Here is a 27112-nt window from a genome sequence, read left to right as displayed (position 1 = left end):
CCCGCCTTTCTCTCGCGAGAGACCGCAGCTCCGCGGCGCCGCCCGGCCGCCCCCGGGCCTGCCCGCAGGAGGCGCCCGCTCGCCCGTTACCTCCCGCCCCGGGAGCCGCCGGCACCGCCGGCCCGGCCCGGCCGCCAGCGGAGCGGCTGGAGGGGCGCCCGTCACAGGCGGCGCGTTTCCACCGCGAGTGGGAGGCTGAGGTAGGGGCGGCCGCCGCGGGCCCGGGGCCTGAGGGCGGGGGCACGATATAGGCCTGGCCCCGGGGGCGGGGGCAGCGGGGGCAGCGGGGGCGCCTCGGGCCTTCCCTCCCGTGAGGCGGCCGCTGCCGTCGCCTTCCCGCCCCGGGGCCCGCGCCTTGCCTCGGAGAGGGGCCGCGGGGCCGAAGAGCCGGCGGGACAGGGGCCGCGGGGCCCTGTGGCTGGGCCCTCGCCGTGTCCACGGCAGGATGTGAGGAGCAGGCCCCAGCGCGGCTCCCGTGCTCCCTGTGAGGTGCAGTCGGTGGGAGTGAGGGGCCCAGAGCGTCGGTGGGATGAAAACTCATCGCTGACTCGGGTGGGACAAGGCCGGAGTGTGTTGTGGGCCCACGCGTGGAAGCAGCCCTGATGTAGCTTTTGCTGTTAGATGCAGCCCAGTGCAGACCAATGGGGAGCGTAAGCAAACAAAAATGCATCCAACACCTGCACTTCAGACTCAGCCCGAGCATCCAAGTGCAGCCTCAGACCTCCCTGCCTTGATTACATGCCAGGTAAGGCAGGCTTTCATTTGATTACGGTCTCTGACTTAAGGCTGTTGGCTTCTGCAGCATCCTTGTGCAGCCAGTGAGAAATCCTGTGGCTGCTTAATTTAGGCAGCCAAAAAAACCTCCACAGCCTTTCTTGGACTATTAAATAACACAGTTGATCTGTTCATTCTTGTTATTTATGTATATAGATACTAAACTCCTCACAAGAAAACACAGGGTAGGCAACTAGGGAGCAGGAATATATTTTTTTTCCTTGTTTCTACAAAAAACCCCCATCTTTAGTGGAGGAGTTAATTGAGCTCATCATGCAACATCTCTACCTCTAACAGAAACACTGTGCAGAGCCACATTGCTGCCCAGTTTGCATATTTTCACGGTTTTCTTCAGGAAAAAAGAAAGATGGGATTTTGTAACAAGGGATAGTTTCTCAGCTTAGAGTATTGTGAGTATACTGAACTGTGGAGAGCGTATGTTGTCTTCGCAGGCTCCGTTCAGTGTGCGGGCTGCTGGGTCACTTCTGCCCTGCCACTCCCAGAGCATGGTTGGATCACATTGACATAACAGCAATGCCCCAAATTTTGTATTCTCAGGGTGCACATTGATAAACAACTTGATATGAAAATCACCGTTACATTTAATGTAATTTTTATCCACAGAAGAGGGTGTGGTTTGTGTTTTTTTATTAAGTTGCTAGAACGTGCAGCTTACTCATTATCTATAAACAGTGAAAAGACAGACAGCCCCTTCATGCCGTTCATTTGCATGCCCCTCTTTTGCCTGTTCTTTAGGCTTTGAAATAGGATACTGCCTGAAGTCTTTATTGTAACATTTGACTTCAAAAGAGAGGCTACTGGGTTGGAAAGGAAGGCATTCTAGTAAGTTAATCCTTAAAAATGAAATTTGCTAAGGAGCTACTAAAGTTTAACGTGTAACAAAGTTAAGGATAAATGTAATCAGTCTGCCACCATATTTTTTTTGTCCTGCAGCCCGTACAAAAAGGTTGTTTGGTGGAATTATGGCAGCAAAGACAGAACAATTTATGTTTTCTCAGTGCTCTGCTTTACTATTATTATTGAAGTCAGTGGCACACTACCATTTTAGTCTTACTAGTTGAAATATCTTAACACTTTTACTAATTATGTAACAGCTAAAGCAAAGTTTATGATTTTTTAAAATTTATCTTTTGATCTGTACAAGCTTACACTTCTAAACACCCCAAAGTGAAATGAAATGGAGTTCTTGCGCCTGCCAGCCACTGAGCTAACAGCTACTGAGGTGGGTGCAGAGAAAGCGTCTACAGCAGTAGCGTAGCATTAACTTCTCTCGCATCTTTTCAAACTCATTACGCTGCTGTTTGCTTGTACAGACTCTGTGATCAAAGAATGCTTGCTTGCATTTCTTGGTTCTTTCAGAGGCATGGTTAATTATCTGTATTCACAGTCTAAACATTAAGCGTCGGTAACTGTGCCGGTTGCTTCAGGGCAGAGCTTGCCACATTTGTTATCAACAATAAGCAATGAGAATTAATCGTCTCTCATTAATTCAGTGGTGAACAATTTCATACGGCTTTAAAAGCGGGAGATGGCCTCGCGATGCGGTACTGTGCCACTGTCGAGACAAGCAGGTTGTTCTCGCTCTTGTTCCATGTGCACCACAGTCCCCTCGGTTTGCCAGCTTTGCTTTCGCAAACCACAGCTACATCCTGGAGCTGGTACCCACCACCCTGCTGCCTGCGCGCAGGGCTCTGCACAGACACAGCAGACCTCCCACGTAATCTTTGCTTCACGAAATGGAGTTGGCATCTGGATAGTTTGCTGCTTGTCCAGACACAACTCTTGCTTTGTCACACCCAATTAATGCCTTCATTCTGAATCACACTGATAGACTTGTGCTCACAGGCAGAACTTAAGCACAAGAACTCACTGCACTAAAGTATTTCCAAAATTAATATCCATGAGTAATTTTGCATAAATGAGTAGTGCCATTCAGTTTGTGATGGAGGCCTTTCTCTCCTAGGCAAGGATAGGAAACGTTTTAAAATAAATGCATACACCAGTTACCAGAAAACTCTGCTATGAACTGTGACAACTGTTTATAAGACATTGTTGCCAATTAATGGCATTTGTCCCCAGGATAACACAGGCTGGTTTTCCTTTAATCCTGAAGACTATATGGCCATAACTTGGAAGTAAACAAGCATGAAACCAGCATGGCCACAGCCTATAATCCTCAGACTTCACCCTTCCATTGGCCAGCGGCTAAGAGAACCTTGTAAATTTAAGAATATTCCACAGCATGTCTGCCTTAAGGAATCTGATTTAGAGGCTTAATCTCCATAGGTTTTATGATTCATCACATTTGATAGACAGGAGAACTATGAAATATGGCCCATGTGCACTGCTGTAACTCCGCTGACATTAGACATCTATCATCAACTACCATTTGTATTCTACTTCTTAAGTATTTATATCTCCCATTATTGAATTCCTCACAATCTTTAAATATATTTCTCTCCTCAACAACTTAATGAGGTCAGGAAGAACTGTCACAGTCAGAAGACTGAACAAAGAGCATGTGCTGCTCTGGGCTTGCAGGAAGACTGTGATAGAAAACCTGAGAACACCTCATGTCAGCACTCTGCTGGGCACCCTGGCCCACTGCATCATGCTTCTTTTCATTTCCACGCTGTTTGTTTGCTAATAAAATTTAATACAGAACGTTCCCACTTGAAGACATCTCAGCTGTCAAAATACAACACTAAATGAGCTGCTGTTTAAAAGAGTTTTATAGACAAGTAGGTGGGCCTCGAGTACTTTCAAAGTAGAGCTGAAGACCATATATTGCAGCGCTCCTAAGGAGGAGCTGTCACAAAATGTTGATATGCAGGTTGGGGGTGAATTAGTTTTGGGTCTTTGTATTTTCTTACAAAAGGCTGTGCTGCTCTTACTATGTGCACCACAAATTCCAACAACTGCTTTACGAATGCATCTACAGTTGAGCTTTGTCCTTTGGAGCATCACACTTTATCTAGGGTCTTCATTTATATTCATCAGCGAGGATGAAAATAAAATTTGGCTTTAATTCAAAGGCTAATTTAGATTTCAGTATATGATTAACATTTCACACACACACATATCAAAGTCAAGCATGTGCATAAATCTTTGCAGGACTACGGCCAAAACATTTTTAAGTATCCATTTAATAAGTTTTATATAAAGGATTATTCTTACATGGGCCTTAACTAGGTAAATCTTGACACAGCTAAGTCTCTCTCTAGATATAATTATTCATTTTCTTACTTTTCATCTAGCTTCTACTCTATACACTGTTATCTAATTCTATCAGAGCTCAGGTACAAATACAGTTCACTAAATACCACATAATGCTTCTGCATGTGTGTTTATAGCAGCAGCAGCAGTATTTGGCAAACAATCTCAAAAAGCAAGCTTTCAGGAAAACATGTAACAGCAGCAACTGTATATCTGGTAAAACAAACCATTAGAAGATAATCAACAGTCAAGCATAAAAAGCTGTACTAAGTCATAAATTACTGCAATACACAGGAAAAATACTATTTTTTCCATTAAAATACCATCATTCAGCTACAGCAAACAAATTAGTCCACTTAAGACAGAGCGGAATCACCAGAACTTTAATACTATATTTCTGGCATGTAATACATACATAACTAAACAGTTAAAAAACATATAGAAGTGTAGTATACATAATGTAAATGCAGTCTTGCTGTGGAGTGTGTCTATCAGTATATTCACAGTACCAGTCATAACGTTTGCTAGCAAGAAAAACAGTAATTGGTTTTTATTAATAGCGCTAATCAGGCAAAGGTGTGACAGCTTGCCTTCCCTTCCGATAGGCATGGCCTCCGGTTCATGCTTTCTACCAGTATTAGGGGACCTTACAACATTCCAGCAACAGGGCACGCTGGACCCCTTCACAAGAAGCTTTGTGAACACCAGCATGAGATCAGTCACTACAAACCAGGTAAATAAAGTCAGACAGTGAGCAACCACCCATATGCAAAAAGACAGATTAGCCATCCGGCGGGACACGGGCTCCGCGTACACTTGCGACACATGAAGAAATACGAAGAGCACGAGAACCGTGAGCAGTGAGAAACACACTGCTTCAATCCAGCCTTTGACTGAGTTTCTGCACTTCCGCAGGCAGAGTCCCACTTGGACACTCGCCATATATATGGCTAGGTAGCCAAACAGAGAGAGCAGTCCTTCCCTGTTGGCATTTAAAAAGCCAACCCTAGTATCTCTGCCATTGCTCCCGTGCAAGATAAACATCTTCAGAGAGGTAGCATTAAGAATAAGCTGATAAAGCACAGCGAGATTTATAGCCACAATCCAAGAGTTCTTTTTTGGAAATATGGCTAAAAGTAGTGATGCTGCAAGCCTCACAAATGCTAGGGTAAAGAAAAAATTCCAGTGCACTCCATACTCTGAAGTATGTTCATGGTACTCTATAGATTTAACACTAAGCAGTCGTCCGATGCCAAGAAAAATCAGTGGCCAAACGGAGGAGAACTGCCTGGCCAGACTGGAAAATCTTGGTTGCGTCACAGGAGACTTTTGTCTAACTTCAGGACAAACAAGAGCGTTGCCAAAAATAAAAGCTCCAACCCCCAAATCCATAACTCCTGTTCCATAGGTCTCGGCTTTGGCGTAGCGCCTTGGATACTGCGGGAAATCCACTGCTAAAATGCTGATTGATGTCAACACATTGATGTAAACACGAAACACAGTTACTGCTGGAATGTATTCCGGATCCAAGTACATCTTTTGGAAGTCTTTTACAATTTGCCTAAAAGACACTCTGGTCTTGTGTTTCCTTTGGCTGTATATTTTAGAAAATATTCCAGCACAGAAGGCCGCAATGATAGCTGGCATGAAAAAGATGATGGGAGACAAGACTGTACAGGAGAAGACGAGGGGAGATACTAGCACAAGGAAGTCTAGCAGTAGGCTCTGTTTTCTTGAACTCAAAGGTTTGCCATAGTTGAGGTAATACAAAATCAAGAGGAGTCCCCTGCAGAGCAGGCAGAGCGGAGGCAGGGACAAGCCCACGGAGATTTCCAGCAAACTCGTCCCGTTTAAGTTGCTGATAAAGGCTTCCTTCAGGTGCCTTGGCGACATCCTTCCTCTGAAAGCACAAACGGGCGCTTGCCTTAGTTTTGTAAGACGGGGTGGTAGAACTTCACCAGACTGAATCTGCCGGACGGGCTGACGGACACGCAGGGATCTCGGGAGCTTCCCGGTCACCCGGCGGGAGGAGCGCAGGGCGCTGCCCCCCCGCCGGCCCTCACCGAGCTCCCATCGCCGCCTGCGCTGCCCCGGCAGCCCGCACGGGCTCCTGCGGAAGATGGCGAAACGCCCAGTGCGGGGCTGAACGTTCACACCGTGGGTAGCCCCGCCGCGTTCTCCGGAGCGTTAACGAAACGGACACAGAAATCCGCGACCCAGACGAGGCCCGTGCCACGGGCAGCGCCGCGGAACCGGCGGCTGACGGCCTTGCTAGAGGGGCCCGGTCCCACCGCGGTGCCGCCGCAAGCTGGGGCATGCCAGGCGTTAAAAGCAGGAATCGGGAATGCGGGGCTGCCGGTCTGTCCGCTTCGCCCGCACGGGCTTCGCTGGGGGAGCTTACCGGTGCGGAGCCGGAGCCCCCGGGCCGGCCGCGCTTTGTGCGGTGGGCAGCGGCCTGCTCTTCCGCAGCGCTGGGCCCGCCCCGGCCCCGCCCGCTCCGGCCCCGCCCGCCCCGGCCCCGCCTCCTCCGGCCGCCGCCGCCGCCGCCGCCGCCGCCCGCTGCCGCCCGCCGTGAGTGCGCGCTGCCCGCCGGGCCTGCTGCGGGAACACGCGCGGGGCTGGGGCGGCCGCGGGGGGTGGGTGGGGGTTGGGGGGGGGGTGCCCGCGGGGAGGGCCCCGGGGGGCGGTGGGAGCCGGGGGGCGGCGGGAGCCGGGGGGCGGCGGGGCTGGCACGGCGAGCGGGCGGCACGCGTGGCACTGCGGCCGGGCCGGGGCGCTGCTCCTGGGCACCGCCGGCAGAGTGGTCCCGAAGGGGGGTTGCGTCCCAGGCGAGAGCGGAACAGGAATAATAGCATGGAAAATAGCATCGAATGAGAATAGAATAGGAATAAAATAGAATAAAATTACAGTAAAAATAGAATAGAATAGAAATGGAATACAAACAGACTAGACTGGAAAAAGAAAAGAAAAAGAAAAGAAAAGTACTGGCAGTCTCAGCTGCTGGAAGGCAGCCAAATTCTCCCCGGCGATGTGACTGCAGCCCCCGTTTGCCACCGAGGGCCAGCAGAGGACACAGCAGGAGGACAGCAAGCGCATCTGGTTTCTCCTGCAACACAGTTCTCCGCGTCACTCCTCTTCCAGGAGCACTAGCGTCTCTGACACTGTCAGACCCACACATCTTTCCCATTTGTCCCAACAGGAGGAATTTAACAAAGTTGCAGTTTCTTGCCAAGAAACCTTGCTTTATTAATTCAAGAGAAACAAAACATTTTGTTCCTGATGTAAGGAAAGATATATTATTCCCTCCAAATGAGCTTTATTTGCTTAATGTATGACTATTACTCTGACAGTGCGGGTAGGCTTCCTAGCTCCAGCGTTACTTGCGCCCCACCGGGATCGGTAATTCTGTCTGAAGCCTTCAGGCTCTGCTTGTGGAACCTGCCAGAGAATGACATGTCCAGATTTATTTTGTTCTAAATGCCTTTTTTAATTTTTATTTTTTTATTTCAGTCTGATTTGAACAAGCTATCGTAAAGGCCCCCTCCAGCATTCTCATCCATAGGGCTGGGACAAGATGCCAAAGCAGGTAAAAAGAAAACCAGGAGTTGTGCGTGCTAATTAAATTTTACTGCCAGGAAAGAATTCTTGGTTTATTACCATGTAGTCAAGATTTGGTAACTGCTAATGGATATTCACCCGGACTTGACTGGACCTATTAACTGTGGTTTTGAGCTGTGTTACTAACGCCAGCTAGCAACTTTTGTTATGCCATTGGCTTTAACGGGGCAGGTGTTGACGCATGTAGCAAGCACATCCTTAAGGGTATTTTTCCAGTAAAATTCATGGACACGTGAGCAATGCAGTGTAGGCATCAGAAATGATTGTATTTTCAAATCCTTTTTTTCTTTTGGCTAAGTGATTGCCATCTCTTCTCAAAGAAGCAACGTTGAGTAGGGGGGTACAGGGGAGCAAAAATAAAAAATGAGCCCTTTCTCAGGTCTTGCAGTGTCAGCTGCACAATGGACTTCAGTTGGCTGGTGCCAGCATAACGCAGTGAACACATGGGAGCGTACAGAAGAATGGGCAGTTGGCAGAATCTCATCTTGTCCATGAAGTATTTCATAATTGTGTGCGCCTGCTCTCTGTGAAAGCTCAAGCTTCTTAATGTTCATTCAGAGGAGAAAACCAGAAGTCACTTGGATGGCAATGCTTAACTCCTTCGCTAAGCTTTTTGTCTGTCCCTTTGCTGTGTAAAATTTTGCATTACTGGAAATGAACTACTTATGCTGTCTGAAAAAGATAATAATGCTCCTAAATGAGTTCATTATTGTAGCTTTATATTTTTTTTTTTAGAAATGCATTAATGGGGGTTTTGCAGTATATTTTCTGCTGTATTAATGGGCTTAGCTCATGTAGTGGGAATGCTGCTAACTAAATCTAGCACTTTTTCTGTATAAACAAGGTGATGCTGTTCATTGACTTGGTTAACTTGTAAAGAATTGCAGATTTATGCTACTAAATGTAAATGAGGGGTTACTTTGGAAAACTTTCTGTCAAGGAGAAGGAGAACAGAAAAGGAATACCTGGAATGCAAAAATCAGGACTGGGATCTTTTCCCTTCTTCGTTCTCTCTTCTAGCCACTCTCTTCTTCCCCCCCCAGAAATGACAAACAGAACCTGAAATCTCCCTTCTGGCCAAGCTTTCCATTACGTTCGTACAACAGAAGTGTCCTTCCAACTAATGGTGTCAAGGACATGGGAGCCCAGAGGCTACGATTTAAATACTTTAAGTGCTTCAAAGGGGACAAATCTTCACCTAATGCAGGCCAGCTCCTGTAACACCGCCATTTCTTTCCCCTGGCTGCCACGCGTGCGCTCTGCAACGTCACCCTTGGGGCCCTCAATCTCTGCTCTAAAAATAAGTCTTTTTTAGGAAAACTGCATTTGTGTTGGACCACAGTAGCTTTCATCTCTACCTTAGCCTCTGCAACCAGGCCTTCCCGCTGCCCAAGGCAGCCTTTGCATTGAATGCATGACACTCACAGGCTTAGAAACATGCCAGTTAAGAGCATCGTTAAGGGTGTGCTGAACAACCTGCAAAATAGCAGGCGCCAGGTAGTGCGAGTGTAAGGACACATTCTTTCCAAGTGCCTTTGCTTACAGCCAGAATTACCCGCGATGAATTCAGTTTACAGACAGTGTTGTCAGCTGCCATCTCTCATGTGCTAGATAATAATAACTTTCTAAAAACAGAGCGCCCCATGGGAACCATTGATGCAGGGGGAAGGCAGGCGAGGAAGAGTAGCTCTAACATACCAAGTTACGACTCTTGCCAAGACCAAACTTCTGTTACATGGAAGCAGTAGAAGAGCTATAAACTATAGCTGGTGAGGTGCAAGTCCAGCTATATTCAGCCTTTGACTGGCGCTGATCTGACATCCTTTCCAGGAAAAAGGCCAAAATGAAGATTCTATCACCCAGAATGACCTCAGTGAATCACTTGAAGAAGAAGTTAGAGCGTTCCTCGGTGATGAAGAGAAACTGCATCTTTTTGATGACCTCACGAAAGTTAATCCGGTGACAACTACAACAGGTAAGCTGCCAGCCAGGAGAGCATCTCCTGAGGAGTCACATTCCCTGGTGGCTACTAATATATGGTAGTTGCTGTTCTCCTTGGATTAATACTGTCATTAACACAGTAGTTAAAAATTCAAAGCTTACTAAAGCCTATTCAGAGCCTTAGAAAGTCACATTTGGCTTGGTTGAATTTTTTTCAAGATACTTTTATTGTAGATTTAGCCATGCTGATCTGTTATCAAGCTCTGCATGCAGAGGCCACGTTTGTGGTGTTGGTTCAGGTAGCCAGGGTGTGACTGAGAGTTAATGCTACTGAAGGATTCCAGCATGACCTTGTGATTGCAGTTTGGTGGTATAGGAACATATCAGAAAACGAGTCTCTAACTGAGATTCAAAATATATCCATGAAATTGGTTTTGAAAAGTAAATTCCTCACTTGTCTTTTGAAGATAACCTTTTGAAGATGAAGAGAAGCCAAGGCCTGTTCCTAGTGCAGACAGGGAATTCTTGCCTCTGTCTGTTCTGCAAGTGAACAGATTTGCTTTCTAGGACTGATTGTGTGAAACCTCATAAAAGCACAGGATTTATTGGATGGAATAGTTAGCAGATCCCTTAGGATTTTTAAAAATAAGGGCAATTCTTTAAGACATCGTTATGTATATTAGACCTGTATCCCTCTCTTGATCACTTCATTCTCTATTAAACCTAATAGGTGAGATATCTGAAGGCTTTTGTTACAAACAGGCACAGGAAGAGTCAAATACACAAATACATACGATGCTAACAGAAGGTGTGTCTTTCAGTTCTGAAATGTCTTCAAGCAAGATACAAAGTGAACTTGTTTTACACAAATGCTGGCTGCAGCCTGGTGGCTTTGAATCCATTTCAGCCTGTCTCCTGCCTCTACTCACCTGAGCTTATGAGAGAGTACCATGTTGCACTTCGTCCTCAGGTAATCCTTAGATTTGAAATAACTGTCCTTCTGCAGAACCCAGATGTCAAGTTCTTCAAATCCATGTAAGCAGAATAATCCTAAAGGATAAAACCCATTTCTAGTGAAACATTAAAAGAGCAGTACTGCTTTCAGAGAAATGCGAGAAGACCTTTGCTGTTGAACTGTGTACTTACCGTTCTCTTAAATATGAATATTCTTTTTTACTGCCAGGATTTAAAACCTCACATCTTTGCAGTGGCTGAGCAAACCTACAGAAACGTCCAAAGCCAGATAGACCCTGTAAACCAGTCAATAATTGTGAGTGGAGAAAGCGGTGCTGGGAAGGTAAAGGAGATTCTTTTCTGACATTGCTCTTAAGTTTTGAGATTTGCTAGAGCACGTAGCCAGTCTGCTCTAGCACAACTCTTGAAATATGCATAAAGCATTAAGTGATTGCTGCAGTTACATAGACTCTACTTAATATAGCTGCTCTTTAGGTGACATCTGTAATTTCTGGGAGGGCTGGATTTGAATCGTTCCAACCAGAATTGCACCTGAGTTCTCACCCTAGTCTGTCAGGGAGCTAGTGTGGGTCTCAGCAAGCCCTCCGCAGAGACCTGGAAGAAGTGGAAAGTTCAGATCCTATCCTAGGCCCTTCTGTAATGGTCCATCCCTATTCAGGAAGATATTGAGGATATTTTTAAGCCTGAGAACAAAATGATTTGCTGAGTGTTAATGACTCAAAGTCCATTTATATTCAATTCATCTTAAGATACTAGCTGTTAATTCTAGCTGAGCTTCCAGATGGTTACATCTTGATAAAACTGCCATTCAGCAAAGCACTCCGACTCCACCAGCATTTAAATACGTGTCTGTTGCATGTAAGCATATGCACAAAAGGTTTCCACCAAACTAGAGCTATAAACCTGACACAGTTATTATCTTTAGCATCATCGCCAGCTGCACACTGTGTTTTCAGAAGCTAGCACTGCTTCACTAACTGACATAACTAATAACATGGTGAAAACAAAGACCTTTTGTCAAGCCTCTGTCTTGCAGACCTGGACCTCTCGCTGCCTTATGAAATTCTATGCTTCTGTTGCTGCTCCAGTTATCTCCGGAAAAGGCAATGAAACTGTGGAAAGGATAGAGAAGCGAGTGTTGGATTCCAACCCTGTCATGGAAGCATTTGGTAAACAAGACTTTTTTAACCACAAAAAGAAGTAGTGGCCACTGTGTGTCTTTGTTAACACACAAGTCTAAGCTAGCTCTTGGTCCTTGTCTTAAAAGACAAACTCTTCAAATACTGGAGCTATGAACAAGCACCCTTAGTATCTGTATCTCCCACATGGAAGAGTGGAACCACTCTGATCATTCTGTATCTGTCACTGGCAATTTCACAGGAAACGCATGTACCCTGCGGAATAACAACAGTAGCCGTTTTGGAAAATACATCCAGCTTCAGTTAGACAGGTAATAATTACTGTGTAAAAACCTTATCTATTGTCTTGTTCCTTTAAATCTTTGCAAGCCTGTTTCTGAAGTCTGCCATAGAATATTTTATCTGTCTTTAGAACATATTTTGGTTTGCTGGCAGCTTACTTTTTTTTTTTTTTTCCTCCTGCAAGCTCTCACCCTGATCTCTAGAAGAGAGCAATGGAAAAACAGAGATGCAGTTAAGAACTCTGAATAAAACATTACATTAAGCTTGCACATAACTGAAGGTGAACTGCAAAGCATTCATTGTCAGTCGGTATCGTAACAACACGACACCTATTGGATTCTATGAGGAAGTTTTGTTGAAATCTTTGCTTTTTTTCCCCCCTCTAGATTCCACCATCTGAGTAGTGCTTCCATTCAGACTTTCCTTTTGGAGAAGACCAGAGTTGCCTATCAGGCCCCCAATGAAAGAAACTTTCATATTTTTTATCAGGTTTGCCTTCAGTTAATTTTGCTAGCTATTTCTGACAAACAGTGGGGATGTAATCACCAGCTTTAGCACGGTTGCAGCTTTAAATATTTAACAGCTTTCCTGTCTGCCATGCTTCCAAATTAAATCATGCTCCTAGTACATTATTCTTCATTGTTTGTGAGCTGTAAATACCAAAGGCAGAAATCAGTTGTTACCTTATTTTCTGTCTCCAGATCACAAAAGGTGCTACTGCAGAGGAGAGGCTGGAATGGAACCTTCCAGAAGGGGCTCACTACCGCTGGCTGCCAAATTCTGAAAGAAACTTAGATGGTAAAGATTAGTTTCGCAGACTGTCCGTTAATAATGGCTGTAACTTTCAAGGCAGGCAGGCAAAAATGTGTCTGTCCTATTAAATCCCATGACCCAGGTTGGTCAGCCAGCAGCAGACGTTTTGCAAAGCCGCTTGCATTAATGTGAATCTTTTTAAGTTTCATTGCCCTGTTAAGAGTTGTCATCTGTCTTAAAGCAGCGGTTTCTGGCCTAACGAATTTGCATCTCTCTGTGGCTATGTTTAGAAACTGTCTTGTCTTTGGACGTGCTTCAGCAACCTGCTGCCTAACTTCAGAGCCCCACAGAGTCAGTGTTAAGCCAATGACTTGGTTCTCCAGCTTGTACTCTGGGATTTACCAAAAGAGCATCAGGCTCCCTTGGTGTCCTCTGCCAATTCCAGCTAAACTGGACACGGTATAGAGTGTTCTGCTTGCCTGTGTTTGCGTGCGTGGCTTTCGTTTAAATAGAACTTGTTTGGCTTTTCAGAGGACTGCTTCGAGGTGACCAGAGATGCAATGTTTCACTTGGGCATTGACCGCTCCACCCAGAACAATATTTTCAAGGTCAGGTACAAAGCACGGTCACCACAAGGCTGCTAGTGATGGTTGGAATGTCTCTTAAGTGTGGGCTTTCTGCAGAAGTAAATCTGTATCAACGTACAGAGCACGGGTTGTTTAGTATTCCTGACTGGAGGGCCTGCAGCTACACATGAGGTTGCATAGCCAAATACTAGATCTTAACTGAAAACCTGCACCTGTGAACTTTAGTTTTCCTTCAGCAATTGCAGCACGAGGAATTAACATAGAAGCCTGGAGTCATCTTGTTTTGTTTTGTGCAGAAATGTTTTGGCTTGTCCTGTGTGTGTGGCGAAAGGAAGGCTAAGAGGGCGCTGCCTTGGAGGGCAGCTCTGTTTCAGAAAACTCAACGATTGACTGTATTTCAGGTGTTGTCAGGCCTTCTCCATCTTGGGAACGTTCAGTTCTCTAATCCAGTGGATGAATCTCAGCCTTGTGAACTAGAAGACAAAACCAAAGGTGAGGCAACAAGCATGCTGTGCTCCAGCGTTATCTTAGTGCAGGTGCCTAATGGAAAGGATTACTATGCTCTTCTGCTTGATAGGAGACTATCAAGGTCACGGGCAACCCAAAATTTAAGCATGTTTTTGTTCTTTATTTCACAATTTCAAAGTACTGAACAAACAAAAACCTAATGCCTCATTGCTCTGAGAGATAATAGCCTTCCGTTACAGGTCAAGACAACTGCAACATTAGACAGTCATTTCAGAAGGATTATTGGCCGAACTCTTGCCCTTGATTGTAATCTTAGGTTGACATCACAAGACTTCCAGAAATCTGACCCAAAGTGGAGAGCAGGGCTTTTAAAATGAAAGCTTTGAAGTTTTCATGATAAAGACTAAAACTTAGTCACAACAAATCTGTTAAATTGTGGCACAGAATATAGGTTGTTCTGTGTGTCTTTAGGAGGCTTGTGGATCTAGTTTTCCTTCAGAACTAAAATACTGTTCTGAATAGTGAAGTTCCCTACTATTATTTCCCATGTGCTGAATTCACACTACTTAATATTCAAATAGTTTTGCACCCAGCTCAGGTTAACAAGACCTTAAATGCTTTGCTAGCAAATACTCATTCTTCTACATTTCCTTAGTATCCCCCAAATCCCCATTTCTTCTGGTTGTGACTGTTTGATTTGTCTAGCTGCATTTAGAGGTGTCTGTTCAAAAAAGTAACAAAGATATACCTAGAGAGTACTCTCTAAAATGCCTGCTTCAGTGTGGCAAACTTCAGACTTTTCAGTATTTCATTTTAAAATTGAACATTGAACAACATTTCGGTTGTTTCATTTTAAATAGAGTACCTAAACTTTTAGGGGTACTATACATCCCAATTAAAAGTCTGGTCTTGCAAAACTTTCTCCCAAGTTTGGGTATAAAGATCCAAAATCCACATTTAAGTTGCTGAGTTCATGGAAGTGTCAGTTTTCTGTATTATCTCTAGACCTTCCATACCTTTGAAGGGGCCGCATCCATGTGACACTCCAGATAACCTTGCGATGGTTTTTTTTCTGAACAAGGTTTTGTGATGACTGCTGCAGATTTGCTGAAGATACCCGTCGAGGAACTACTGGAATCATTAAGAATTCGAACAATAACCGCTGGAAAACAACAAGTCTTCAAGAAGCCATGCTCCAGAGCCGAATGTGACACTAGGAGGGACTGCCTCGCCAAAGTGATTTACGCTAAGTAAGGACACGCAGGCCAGGCTGCTGTGCTAATCCATATAACTTTTGTGAGAGAACAGGGAGGCTGGAGAGATTTACTTAGCCTCGCTTTCTGCTTGGACTCAGTAACATCGTAACCCTCCCTTCCCCTCTCGCCACATCCCTGATTCAGTTGTAGATAGGGACACAGAGAGATCTGCAGAGAACTGCCGTTTCATGTCAGCAGGCAGCATGCCATAATTGTTTTGTTTCTTCCACATGATACTGGTATAAACAGCAGAAAAAGATTGTTGTAACCAAGCACTTTCCAACTAACCCAGCTGTCGTTGTCTGCAGGTTGTTTGAATGGCTCGTTTTGGTCATAAATGAAAGTATCTATGCAGATCCGTCGGTGTGGACCAGCTTCATAGGTATGGTTATTCACCCCTGGCTTATCTGAGGAACCGTTAAGTCCTTCAAGCTACTCCTAGAGCAAAATGTGCTGTCTTCCCAAATTCCTTCTAGGTTTGTTGGATGTTTACGGTTTTGAAGCCTTCCCTGAAAACAACTTGGAACAGCTTTGTATTAACTACGCCAATGAGAAACTGCAGCAGCACTTTGTAGCACACTATCTGAAGTCACAACAGGTAATACATCACTAAGATCAAATGTGAAATAACTAATTTTAAACTAGCATCTTTTGTCTCTTTAATTGCATTTCTGTGCCTCTGGTCAGATTGCAACCTTCAGTTGAGCAAGCAATGCAACAGAACAGTAGGATGTCAGTAACAGTTGCTTTTTTAAAGAGGAGCATGTGGGGCTGTTGGTGAAATGAGACAGGTTTCTCTCTTGAGTACTGGAAAACTGTTTCCCATTATACAGCTCCAGTGGCTCTGTGGCCTGTTAAACTGTTTGCTTTCCCTGAAAGAGCTGAGCACTTAAAAACTAAATTCTTGAGGCAAGGGTAGCCTAAATTGAGACTCTCTTGGAAGCTGCTGGTTGATTCTCTTAAGTACAAAGTACCTAAATGGGTGAGGAGCTTCTAGACCTGAACTTGGTGCAAAGGCAGAGAGCGCAGCAGAACCTTGTAACCGGAACGCCAGCAGCACGTAGCACCGGGTGGAGGCCTCCTGCCGCAGAACAGCTTCATAAAGCTCGCTGTCGTGCTGGTACCTTTAAAGACCAAAACCCACTGCGCATCAGCTCTTCTTTTGGAACGAGGAGGTACACAAGTTGTGTCGTTTCACAGCAGAGAAATTATTTGCACCATGCTAAATGCATTGTGGCCACTTGCCTAACTGGTCACACACTGCTAATCCCAGTTCTCATCTGAGTGCCCTGAAAGCTACAGAGTCCCTGCCGGGACTGCTGCTCTAATAGATTTATTTCAGTCCTCGCTAAATTCCTCCACATTACAGATTTGTTACCACAATGCTCTTTGCCATTAACTGGAATCTGGGAAATTATTTTCTTGATGGCACCTTCTGCCTCACAGCATAGTTTTGTCAATTTATTCAGGAGATAAGTATCTCTGACCATAACCTGTGCTTTCATACGCCCAGCCTTTTTTTTTCTTCTGCCTGCCCTCATTAGTATGCCAGGGGTTACTGGTCAGTGGAGATGGAAACCAAGTTCAAGCACACAATTACTTTCCTTGAAACTGATTCATGACCTCTGTTTATAGCAACCCTCCCAATTACTGCCTGCCCTCTTACCTCTCTTGATCTGGCTGTGTCCCAACCCACTTAAACGCCATTAGCGGCTGTGCTGAGCAAGCGTTTGGCAGGAGACTTTTTAAATAACTGGCCAGAGCTTGTGCTTGTTAAACACTCCTGACAGTTTGATCTGTAATACGGCATATTGTACAAATTATTTCAACCAGTATCTTTCTCTATTTCCTTTTGGATCAGGCTTTGATTTAAATGGTGCCAAGTTAGTAAAGTCTAGTGCAGAGTGGTTGGTTTAGGGCTGTGTCCCATCTAAGGAAGGAGTTCTGCGTGTTCCTTGCCCTTCAGGGCAAAACTCAGCACAGCCGGGAGAGGCTTAGTGCGACGGTAGCCTCTGTAAAGCAGCCTTGCAGCGCACTGATAAACCTGTGAGGTTCCCAGATGCTTACACAAATCATTCCAGCAGGATTTGCTGCTATATATTCAAAAGCTACCTGGGGTAGAATATCCTCCGTTGTTTTTTTTCCTCAAGGTTGCCGTTGAACACGAGCTGAACTTTAGATTAGCAGACTGAGCCTGGGATTAATTTGTTAAACAGTAACTGCAGCAATCTGCACAAGACAGTGGTTATTTGAGCTGTAGTGCCCTCTGCTGCAGAATAACCAGGTTCTCTCTTACTTCAGGAAGAATATGCAGCTGAAGGCCTGCAATGGTCTTTCATAAACTACCGGGATAACCAGAACTGCCTTGATCTGATCGAGGGCAATCCGCTCAGCATTTTTTCTTTGCTGAATGAGGTAAGTGTGGATCTAGTTGTCTGCCTTCCGCCTGTGCCACCAAGGAAGACGTGAATGCTGAATTAGTAGGAAACTTGTCAGCTATAACATTTCTGCCAAGCTCATTTTCAGAAAAATCATGACACTGCCTCTCCTATTCAGAGTTGTGTTTTTTCCCTCTGATCCTGGATGTTCTGACTCAAATATGAAGCCTCAATTACATTATTTTGGGTTTTTTTCCCCCCAGTATTTCAGGGCTTGCATACTCAAAGCAACTCTAAAAGTAAAATGGCTATGATTTTAAAGTGTCTTAACTTTTAAAGATAGTTCTTCATGACAAATAAGAGATGCTGCAACTTTGTCTCGTTTGTTCTGCAGGAGTGCCGTCTGAATAGATCCTCTAACACTGACCTGTTCCAAACTCGGATTGAGAAAGCCTTGTCTAATAATCAATGTTTAAGTCGAAACAAGTTCAGTAAGAAGCCTAACTTCATTATTTCACATTATGCTGGCAAAGTCTGCTATCAGCTGGCAGCAATGGTGGAGAAAAATAAGGTAGGTGCTTTCAGAAAGAACTGTGTAAAAAAACCCCAAACCTAACCATCTTACAGATCAAAAGCAATTAAATCAAGGCACCACTAACAAGCACACTCAGTGATGCTTACTGGATATACATACCTTGCTCTGAGTAGATCCTTCAGGCTGTGTAAAGGCGGGCGATGTCTTTGGTCTGATTCTCAGTGAACCATCGCTGGCACAAGCAAACGCTCTGTTAGCAGACCTTCCAGCTGAGGGACCAGCAGACCATGTATCACCAAATCAGGGCTTCTTCCATTCCTGAGACAACGCAGAAGTGTTAATGGCATCAGGACATTTCTACAATCATAAATACAGCGGTTTGTTTTTCCCCCAAATTCAGATAAGTTTATGAGAAGCAAGAGCATGGACTTCACTGATAACTCATGGAAGTACCAGGAAACTCAAGTTTTGGCCTCATTGTGCCATCAGGGAAATCACCTGCAGATACAAGGGTCCCTTGTTAGTTCTGACATCGCTACCAATTATGACAAGTGGTATTAGGTGATGCAATAAGATACCATCTCTTAATTAAAAGGAAGACTTCCTAATATCTGCTGTAGACTGTCCTACGGGATTAAACTAGTCCTGAGACTCCTAGCTCACGTCAGTGGTGTAATGAGAACAACATTAGGAGCAGTCGTACATGTGACTACGTGAATCCAACTGTGAATGAACGTGTGTAGTCAGAATTGAAACTACAGCTGTGGTTAAATCAAAGCTGCCATCAAAAATACTATTCCATCTATATATGTGGAATTTTTAGTCATTTTCAAAGGTAACAGGTTTCTGGCAAAGTCCAAATGCTAATGAGTCATGTTTGTGTTCGCAGGACCCCATTCCGCTAGAGCTGGTCCACGTTTTGCAGAATTCTAAGGACCCCTTGCTTCAAAAATTATTTCCTGTGACAGAAAGGAATCAAAATAACATCAAAACACAGAACAGAGCGGCTGTTGTTACAGTGGTGTCAAAGTTTAAGGTACATCCTATTCAAGTTTCTGCTTTCTACTGTTATCGTCATAACTAGGTGAGGAAACAGTATAGCTGGACCAAGATCAGGTGTTGGTAAAATGAAGCAGCTGTAAAACAGAAATAACCTCAGGCTCCCGATACTCTGGGTTTTAACTCGGTCCCATTTTACCTTTTCCTTTAACACTCAGGCATCTGCCTCTTTGAGGATTCTTCCTACCTGTTCTTCTTGAGGGGTTAGCTTCAACTGATGGTCCTGCTATAATTTTGGAAACTTCCTGAATTTGCTATCAACAATCTCACAAAAGCATCCACAGAGTGGAGTTTTGTTGCTCAAGCTGTCCTCATAGAAGAGCCCTGCTAACACTGACTCTGTAAACCCATCCTTGCTAAAAATGGCTTCACTGTTTTTATAGAAGACCACTGATTAGCTAAACTACCTGCAGAGGAGTCCCTAATTAAGCCTGTAACTACCTGCAGAGGAGGAGTCCCTAATTAAGCCTCTAACCACCTGTGGGGGAGGCGTCCCTAATTAAACCTGTATTTGTTTTCTACAGAGTTCACTTGAACATCTCATGCAGATTTTGAATAGTACCACAGCACATTACATCCGGTGCATCAAGCCTAATGCTGAGTGCAAGGCGATGACTTTTAGAAGAGAAGAGGTAACTTTGCAAAAGCCTTTCCCCACCGAGTCGAGAAGCTTCCTGGAGATATTGTTCAGGGCTTTGTGTTGGGTCTTTTACGATCCTGAGTCACTTGCAAAAAGCCCTTTTCACAGCATGCTTTGAAAGAGCTTTTTCTCCTTTGGAGCTTCCCGGATAAATGTCCTTTCAGAATCACTGATGATGCTTGTCTAAAACAGAGCGAGTCAGCACAGCAGCCCTTCCAGATGCAACTTACACGTTGCTGTATGAGAAGCTCTGTTACCAGAGCGCTCCTGGGTGATTTGAGGTGCTGCCATCCCAGCCCTCAAAACAGATAACGGTGATCTGACTGCTCAGCAGTCCCGGTCACATGGATACCTGGACGGTGAATGCTCACAACAAAACTTCGCTTGCTCCTGGAGTCTAGTGTAGGACAAGTGAGATGAGATCAGCCAACAAGCATGTCTTTGGGAACAGAGCAGCAGATGCTAAAGCTGTAACTAGAGAACCTTATCTGACGTAAAAACAAGCAGCTGTAGTGCTGCCTTAATTTTAAACACTCAGAGAATTTGCTGATTGCATGCGAGTACTATTAAAATGCCAACACCGGCTTTTCATATTCTGCTGCATTTGGTCAGTGCAGGGGGTGTGGATACCGCGAAAGGGGGCACTGAGGGCTGTCCCCCTGCGTTAGCGCTGCCGTGACCCTCCTCTGGGTGTTACTCAAAGCAGTAGCTCCAAGGCTGCGTAACCCCCTTCCCTGCCCTCTCCAGTCATTCCCTGGCCACCAGTGCAGCACCCCCTGCGCAGACCGTAGCAGCAGTTTCCACAGACAGAGGTCACCTAAACCATCTCAATTTATGCCTCAGGTTCTCAGCCAGCTCCAAGCGTGTGGAATAGTCGAAGCCATCACCATCAGTGCGGCAGGCTTCCCTGTTAGGTAAGTCCAAACCTCTTGAGCAGCATCTTCCATAATCCATTTCTACAGCAATTACGGCATTATTAGTTATTCAGAAGAGCTTGTAAGCAGGAAATGCAAATATTTTACAGTCCGTTTCAGACCACAAAACTACTAATTCTTTCAAAGCTGTCTGAAGAGTTCTGCTCACTACTTGCTTTTAAGCTTATTTGAGCACCTCTCTTTCATGTTTTGGGGACAAAAAAATACCTGTCACAATCTGGACTGTTGTTCTGCATTTTGGCTAGTGACACTCTGCTTGTTCAGCAAGTCCAGAAGTGCAGTAACAGCACAACAAGCAGTGCTAGCACAACCTGCATTGAAGACAATGGGGTTCTTAAAAATACACCAAATACTATCAAAGTCCAGATATGTATGTATAACACACCCCTGGTCGGAGAGCTCACTGTTCTTTTCCAGTCTGAGAAGCTGGGGAAGAGGTGTTTTGATGTAGACTGTCATGTACTAGAACTTTCTAATTGAATGTGCTTTCACAGTAACATTTTCAGCAATTAAAATTAAATTATAAATGGCATTCATCTAAGCACCGTCACCTTGAAGTGGAGCATCTCATGGCAGCCAGGCTCCTTGCTGGGCTTTCTTGCCCACCTTTAGAGGATGGAGAGAACAAGGCCTGAGCTGGTCACGGTTTTGACAGCTCGGTGTCGATGGGCTGAAGCTCACCATTATCACCAACAAGCACCAGTCCCGCTCAGTCTCTGCTCCAGGCAGTCACTGCTGTTACGGGGCAATACACGGTCTCCTACATTTCCTCAGAAGCTCTGTGCTTTGTTGCTTGTTGCTGACTACGTAGGCATCACTCTGTTTGCATTCTCTGCACTGGATCTTTGAAGCCATTCTGCAATTTCCACCCCCCAAAGGATAGGTTATTTACGTTATAGTAAATGATACTTGCTTACAATTAACTGTACATTTGTCTGTCAGGATCCCTTTCCAAAGTTTCACTGAGCGCTATGACCTACTGAGGAAATCATGTGGATCCAATAAAAACAGAGCGTGTGATAAAAGCAACTGTCACACTGCCGAGAAAAAAGGTATGTTTCTTCAGATAATTCCTCTGCTACCAAGTAGAATTATCACTGCACCGATCTGATATCACATAAATCAGATAAAATTACTGTATTTAGCACTAGGGACACCAGTATTCTCAAAATATTTTTCTAATCTGTCGCCAACTTGAGTTTCTAATTTGCCTAACGCTTACAGCAGGCTCTCTTTTAAAGTGTGAATCTTTCATCTTACTGCCATTTTTCTGTGTTCCTCTTTGTTAAAGCAATTACAGTACAATGGTGTTCAAGGTCCTCCCCTGATATAATTTGATTTAGAGTTGGTTCTTGAATAGACTTGAAAACCACTTACCTTTTTGCTTATATTCCTTCTCCTTCCTTTCTTTTTCTTCCCCACCTTGTTTTCTTGCCAAACACACTGACCTTCTAGCTTACCTGGATTCTGCTGCTTCTTCTACCTTTTGCAAACTTCTGTATGTGATTCTTTTTTCTAAGCAAGAACAAGGATGGAATTTAAAAAACACAATCCAGTCTACAAGGTAACATCTCTGGTATGAACTTCTTGATGAGGCAGGTGACATGTAATACTGAAAGTTACTGCAACCCCATTTTCTCTCCCACATTAATCCCATCTTCACCCAGTGAGTCTGTTCAGTAACCAGTAAACATGGGAAGCAGGACCAGTAAGTACCAGCCTGTCAGATAAGTAAAACGGCTGGAAATCTATTCACTTTATGGAAATGAAATGAAGTAAGGAAGCATAGGCTGGAAAATTACTTACACACTGTATCTTTCTCCCTCAGTTACAAACCCATTAGCTGAAATGCCTCACTGCGATAGGTTACTGGTCCTTTTTATCTTTAGAGGGTAATAAGCTGCAAACAAAACAAAACAATTTCCTAAACATGAAAATAAGCTTTTGGTTGCCTTATCAGCCCAGCCCCATGAACACCATCATAGTCACCAGATGTCTTCCTGTAAGCAAGAATTGCTTGTATTTGTTTTCAGTACCTTAAAATGCTCTCATCTCCTTAGAAATATTTATAGCAGAAAAGCAAACAGTATCCAGGATGGAAAGATACAAAGGCCATCAAGTTCCGGCATTGGGCATGCAGAATCTCATGCAGCATTGCCTTGAACAACACAATCTCTTTCAAGGACAGGTCTGAATTACCTCTTTTTCCAAATAGATTAATCTGGCTAACATGTTTGTCTCATAATGCAAAAAACCTGTGTACTACATCCCAGAAATGGTTTTAATAGCCACTTATTGCTGCAATAAACTCCTGCTTAGTACGTGTCCCTGTAGCTGCTTCTGATGCCCTGTGAAAGCTGCAGCGTTGTGTACGATTTTTCTGTTCCCGCATCTTCCAGTACATTAATGCTGTAGCCTGATTAGGTGCTGTTTGGTCTTTGTTCCCCACAGCTTTGAGTTTTGGGTATTTCCTGAGATTTTCTTAGGACTGAGCTGCTCAAATATCTTCTTAATTGGATTGCTTTTGCTTTCTAAGTGAGAAAGCTGAGCCCTCCGTATGTGTGTTTCATTGCCTCCATCTACCCATAATGGCGTGACCCACGGGCAGGTTATAACAGGGGTGGTAGGGCAGCACCCAGACTCCACCCTAGGTAAAGCACACCACCACACACGCTGGTTTTCTGGCTGCTAGCACATGGCGCAACCTATGCGGTCACATTTTCCCCTCAAACACAGCTAGACCTAGTGATGTCTCTCAGCTGTCACACACACACCCCCTCCCCAAATGGCCAGGAGGTCTCAGTGTAAAGACAGTTCCTTGGTCCTGATTTCCAAATTTTGTGACACCTTCTCTTCAACGCTTCATTCACAGGCGAGACGCCAGTGGTGGATGATGACATCGCACCACGTTCTGTTGTTCTTGAGATCCTTCAGAATGTTATGGGACAAACTGCTGCTGAGCAAACAGGGGACAGAGCAGAAAACACTTCAGTGTACTGCGGCAAAACCAAAGTATTTATGGCTAATTCTGTGGTAAGAGCGCTGTTTCCTTGGCTAAGAGTCCTGGAGCGTACCTGCATCACGGGGATTCTGGCACAGATTATCCTCGTGGTTTAGGCGATACTGCTGCTAATGCCAGTGCGACCAGTGTCTGGCATTTCCCTTCAGTTTATTAAACTAAATCAAACATCCAGCAGAATCCAACTATGAGAAGCACTTAGTTTAATGGCATCCTTGTTGCTAACGGACAAGGAGCTGCGCTTGTGTCTAGCATTGTCGGTGTCCTCCCGGTTCCAGCGAAGGCTTCAGCTGGTGGGCCTGGGACTCTGACAGGCCTGAGCTGCTGCTCTGGGGGAGCAGTAAGGGGCCAAGGGCACTTGTGCAAAGCCTGCGTGCTGGGAACTCCCTTCAGTGCAGCTAGTTTTAAGCCAGCTGCCACTGTGAGTGTGGGAGTGCCCACTTTTTCTCCCCACAACAGTCTTTTCTCCCTCAGGTCACATTTCCATTTTACGTGTTATCTAATAAGCACTAATGAAGTGCTCTCACTTCTAAAACCCAATCCAGCAGTCTTGGCACACCGAAGTGTGCGTGTGGTTTTCTGGCAAACACCAAGAGGCTGTAGAAGGGGGAGAGTTGTGAACACAACTCCGTGCCTGGGCGTTAACTGCAGGCTCGTGTCCCCAATGCAGCTGGAGCAACTTGAAGCTAGAAGAGCAGAGGTGTTAAATGAGAAAGCGTTTTGCATTCAGTGTTGCTGGAGGAGATTCAAGCAGAAGAAGCTAGCTAAGGAGAGATGGTCCGCGACTGTCATCCAAGCAGGTAATTTGATAAGGGTGTGGCTGACTATAATATCACAAGTAACATTTCCAGTTACACTGGGTGTTTAAAAGTGGCAGGAGTGGTTACATTAATTGAACACGGAGAAGGCTTAAGTGCCATCTCTCTTACATTGTGTGCAAGAACTTCCGAGATGCTTTGAACTCATATTTCTTCTAATTAAAATCTTCAGCTATTCGTTCCTGGTTAGCCAAGAATCGCTTCCAAAGGATGCGTGGGGCTGCTAATGTTATTAAGCATGGCTGGAGGAAATGGAAAGTAAGTACCCTGCTACAGGAAAGCACTGAAACTGAGTGACTGGGGCTTTTTAGTGTTTGAGAGGGAATATGCCTCTGTCAGGTAACTGTACAAACCCAATACAGCCACTTCTCCAGAAAACTCTTCTCAAGCTGAAGAGTACAAGGTGGATGCCAATCTTGTAGAGCTGCTGCTACAGGGTGGCAGCGCAGACAGCACAGTAAACTTCCTTCATGACGGGGGAAAATGTCCCAAAGGGCTCCCTCTCCTTTAAGATGCCCCCTTTTTTAGACTCCGAGTTTTGCAGTTTTAAATTCTGTTCAAGATGTCTGAGAATTTTGTTCAAGAATATTGTTCTGCATCTCTTCAGGCAAAAATGGCTGCATTAGCAGCAGCAGAATTGGATGAGGGTGAAGAAAAGGCGTTCTCAGTTCCTGGAGCTACGGTGACCTCAGCCAAACCACCTTTCCCTTTGGAAACAACTTGGCCTCTGCAGGCAATAATTCAGTTCTGGCCTCTTGGCCTTGCCCTGGCTGCTGCACCTGTTACTGTAACGGGACTTCGGAGAGACCTGTCCCTGCTGGCGTGTCTCAAGGTGCTGCAGGAGAGCGGCAGCTGCAAGGTGGAAAGCTGTTTCTTTGGCTGCGGCATCACTTCTGTTAGAGCTCTCCCACAGGTAACCAACCTCATGCACTCGAGGCAGCAGCACAATTAAGCTCTTCCGTGCAGGAACCTGAACTCTTCTGTTGAGCGGAGCGACCGTGAAGTCTGCTCTCACGCTACCGTCTTCCTTTTCCCACGGGCTTAGGTACTGAAGGACACCGACAGCAGCAGGTCAGGTTAGGCACAGGGCTGAGCTGCGACTCTCGGCCAAGCTGGGAAACTTTTCCTGATCGCTGCCATAGGCACAAACTGATCAGAGCTCTGCTTCAGGAATGGAGAGCAGGGATCCCAACACGGGCTCTGCTCCTCCGTACCGTGTACTTTTTCTGCTTAGGGGATTCAAGCTGCACAACAGGTGAACACATGAAAAAGCATCCACCTGGGGAAAAGCCTCTGGGTGCATTAATAATACCGCAGTAATTCTGGCAGTAACTTCACTGTGCAGACATGCACGGACCAGTCTGCATAGAGGGTTTTCAGGGCACAACCTTGAAGTACTTAATCTCCTACGCACATGCAGAACAGTCTTGGATACCACTTACTACAGACAAGCCACAGCCTACGCTGGCTTCTCAGAAATTGTGCTCCAGTTACAAACCACCTGGTGCTTCTGCTTGGCTTTTTTGGTGAGAACGAGGTTGCACAAAATGATGTGTGCAGGAATGAGCCTGTGCCTGGTTACAGTTACTATGAGTAGGAAGCAGCAGTACCAAGTTCAGTACTAAATACTCAAACCTTCAGTGTTCCAGCCAATTTCAGTTCAAATTACAGTATTGATACTCGTTGTTGTAATAATTTATCTGAAATCCATTTGGCTAGGACTCCTTTGGAAGTCTGCCCTCTATCCTTACTCATTCACTAGTTAGTTATATACTAAAGCACTACTTGGTTTGAATAGCAAAATTAGCTCAAAATCTGGCAAAAACATCAGCTGACCTCTCTGCCTCTTCTTGTAGGGCTCCATCAAGTTTCACTGTAAGAAGTCTCCCCTGCATTACGCAAACATCAGCCCCCACACAGATGCCTGTTCCATCACTGGACTTAACCAGATCTTACTGGAGAGGAAAAATCTCCTTCCGACATAGGTTCTGGCCATCTGCATATACTGTACGTTTTCCTTCAGGGAAGGGCTGTCTGCAAGCTGCTGCTTTCAAATTACTCGACGTCTGTATCTGCTGCTACCTCAAGAGCTTTCCATATTGATGCCTTGTACATATAATATACTTCAAAATCAGAATGCATAGGGGGGAACTCCTCCTCTGACACACACGCACATATTAGAGGAAATACCAGCACTAGGAGAACACTCAATTAAAACAGATCAAGTGCTTTGAGCAATATATATTTGAACTGAACACTTGTGGCATTACCTGGGAGAAGTAAGAGGCTGGTAATGGGAGAGCAAATAAGGCAAATGTTTCTGGTGCACACTGGATTCTCCCTGGGAGGCACAGCGTTGTGCCTGACCGCGAGTGCTGGGGAACACCGCAGCAGACTGCGACTGAGGAAGTGCGTGGCAGTCGGCTGTAACACTAAAGGCAGGTATCTCGGGAAAAAGCAAAACCAGACTCTTGCTTTTTATCTGTATGTTCTGCCACAACCACCATGCGTTTCTAGCGCTCCCTCGTCAACAGCGTTACCCCTGCAGAGGTTCTCGTCAGATGCTCCGTCCATCTTTTTGTTGTTGAAATGGGTCTTGAAAATGTTCAGCAATTCTGTGTGTGCCACTTTGAAATAAACTGCTAAATACCTTGTAAAGGTATCTGACCACCTCCAACAAGGTTTAGTTAACAAAAAC

At 45.0% G+C, this 27112-nt stretch overlaps 2 protein-coding genes across 6 annotated transcripts; one reads left to right on the top strand and one right to left on the bottom strand.

Annotated features, from left to right (window-relative positions):
- The first annotated feature begins 68 nt into the window (after nucleotides 1–68).
- On the top strand, nucleotides 69–27076 carry MYO19 (myosin XIX). 5 transcript variants are annotated; one of them, XM_040618843.1, is made up of 27 exons: nucleotides 69–200; nucleotides 622–745; nucleotides 1940–2017; nucleotides 7522–7597; nucleotides 9460–9604; nucleotides 10392–10540; nucleotides 10754–10867; nucleotides 11582–11714; nucleotides 11926–11995; nucleotides 12353–12455; nucleotides 12668–12764; nucleotides 13251–13327; nucleotides 13708–13798; nucleotides 14856–15024; nucleotides 15339–15412; nucleotides 15507–15628; nucleotides 17332–17445; nucleotides 17803–17979; nucleotides 18833–18979; nucleotides 19527–19634; nucleotides 20486–20556; nucleotides 21520–21629; nucleotides 23450–23610; nucleotides 24267–24396; nucleotides 24587–24672; nucleotides 25022–25327; nucleotides 26271–27076. In XM_040618843.1, the coding sequence occupies exons 4-27, from the start codon at nucleotides 7586–7588 to the stop codon at nucleotides 26397–26399; spliced, it is 2895 nt and encodes a 964-aa protein (XP_040474777.1). In that variant the 5' UTR covers nucleotides 69–200; nucleotides 622–745; nucleotides 1940–2017; nucleotides 7522–7585; the 3' UTR covers nucleotides 26400–27076. The 5 variants fall into 5 exon arrangements, with proteins under 5 accessions (XP_040474777.1, XP_040474786.1, XP_040474805.1 ...); XM_040618852.1 differs by lacking the exon at nucleotides 1940–2017; XM_040618871.1 differs by lacking the exons at nucleotides 622–745; nucleotides 1940–2017.
- PIGW (phosphatidylinositol glycan anchor biosynthesis class W) lies at nucleotides 3802–5904 on the bottom strand. The gene has a single exon (XM_040618911.1). It carries the CDS (start codon nucleotides 5902–5904, stop codon nucleotides 4384–4386), a length of 1521 nt encoding a protein of 506 aa, XP_040474845.1. The 3' UTR covers nucleotides 3802–4383.
- Nucleotides 27077–27112: the final 36 nt, after the last annotated feature.

This window comes from Falco naumanni, chromosome 1, assembly GCF_017639655.2.
Source record: "Falco naumanni isolate bFalNau1 chromosome 1, bFalNau1.pat, whole genome shotgun sequence".
NCBI classification, from domain to species: domain Eukaryota; kingdom Metazoa; phylum Chordata; class Aves; order Falconiformes; family Falconidae; genus Falco; species Falco naumanni.
Note: the sequence above shows the minus strand (reverse complement) of the source record. Positions and strands in the feature narration are given on the sequence as shown.

Coding starts and splice junctions, on each gene's coding strand:
- MYO19 (XM_040618871.1), top strand. Junction 10,541..10,753: donor ATGTTGCACTTCGTCCTCAG/GTAATCCTTAGA, acceptor TTTTACTGCCAG/GATTTAAAACCTCACATCTT. Junction 24,673..25,021: donor ATGGCTGGAGGAAATGGAAA/GTAAGTACCCTG, acceptor GCATCTCTTCAG/GCAAAAATGGCTGCATTAGC.
- PIGW (XM_040618911.1), bottom strand. CDS start 5,904: ATGTCGCCAAGGCACCTGAAGGAAGCCTTTATCAGCAACTTAAACGGG.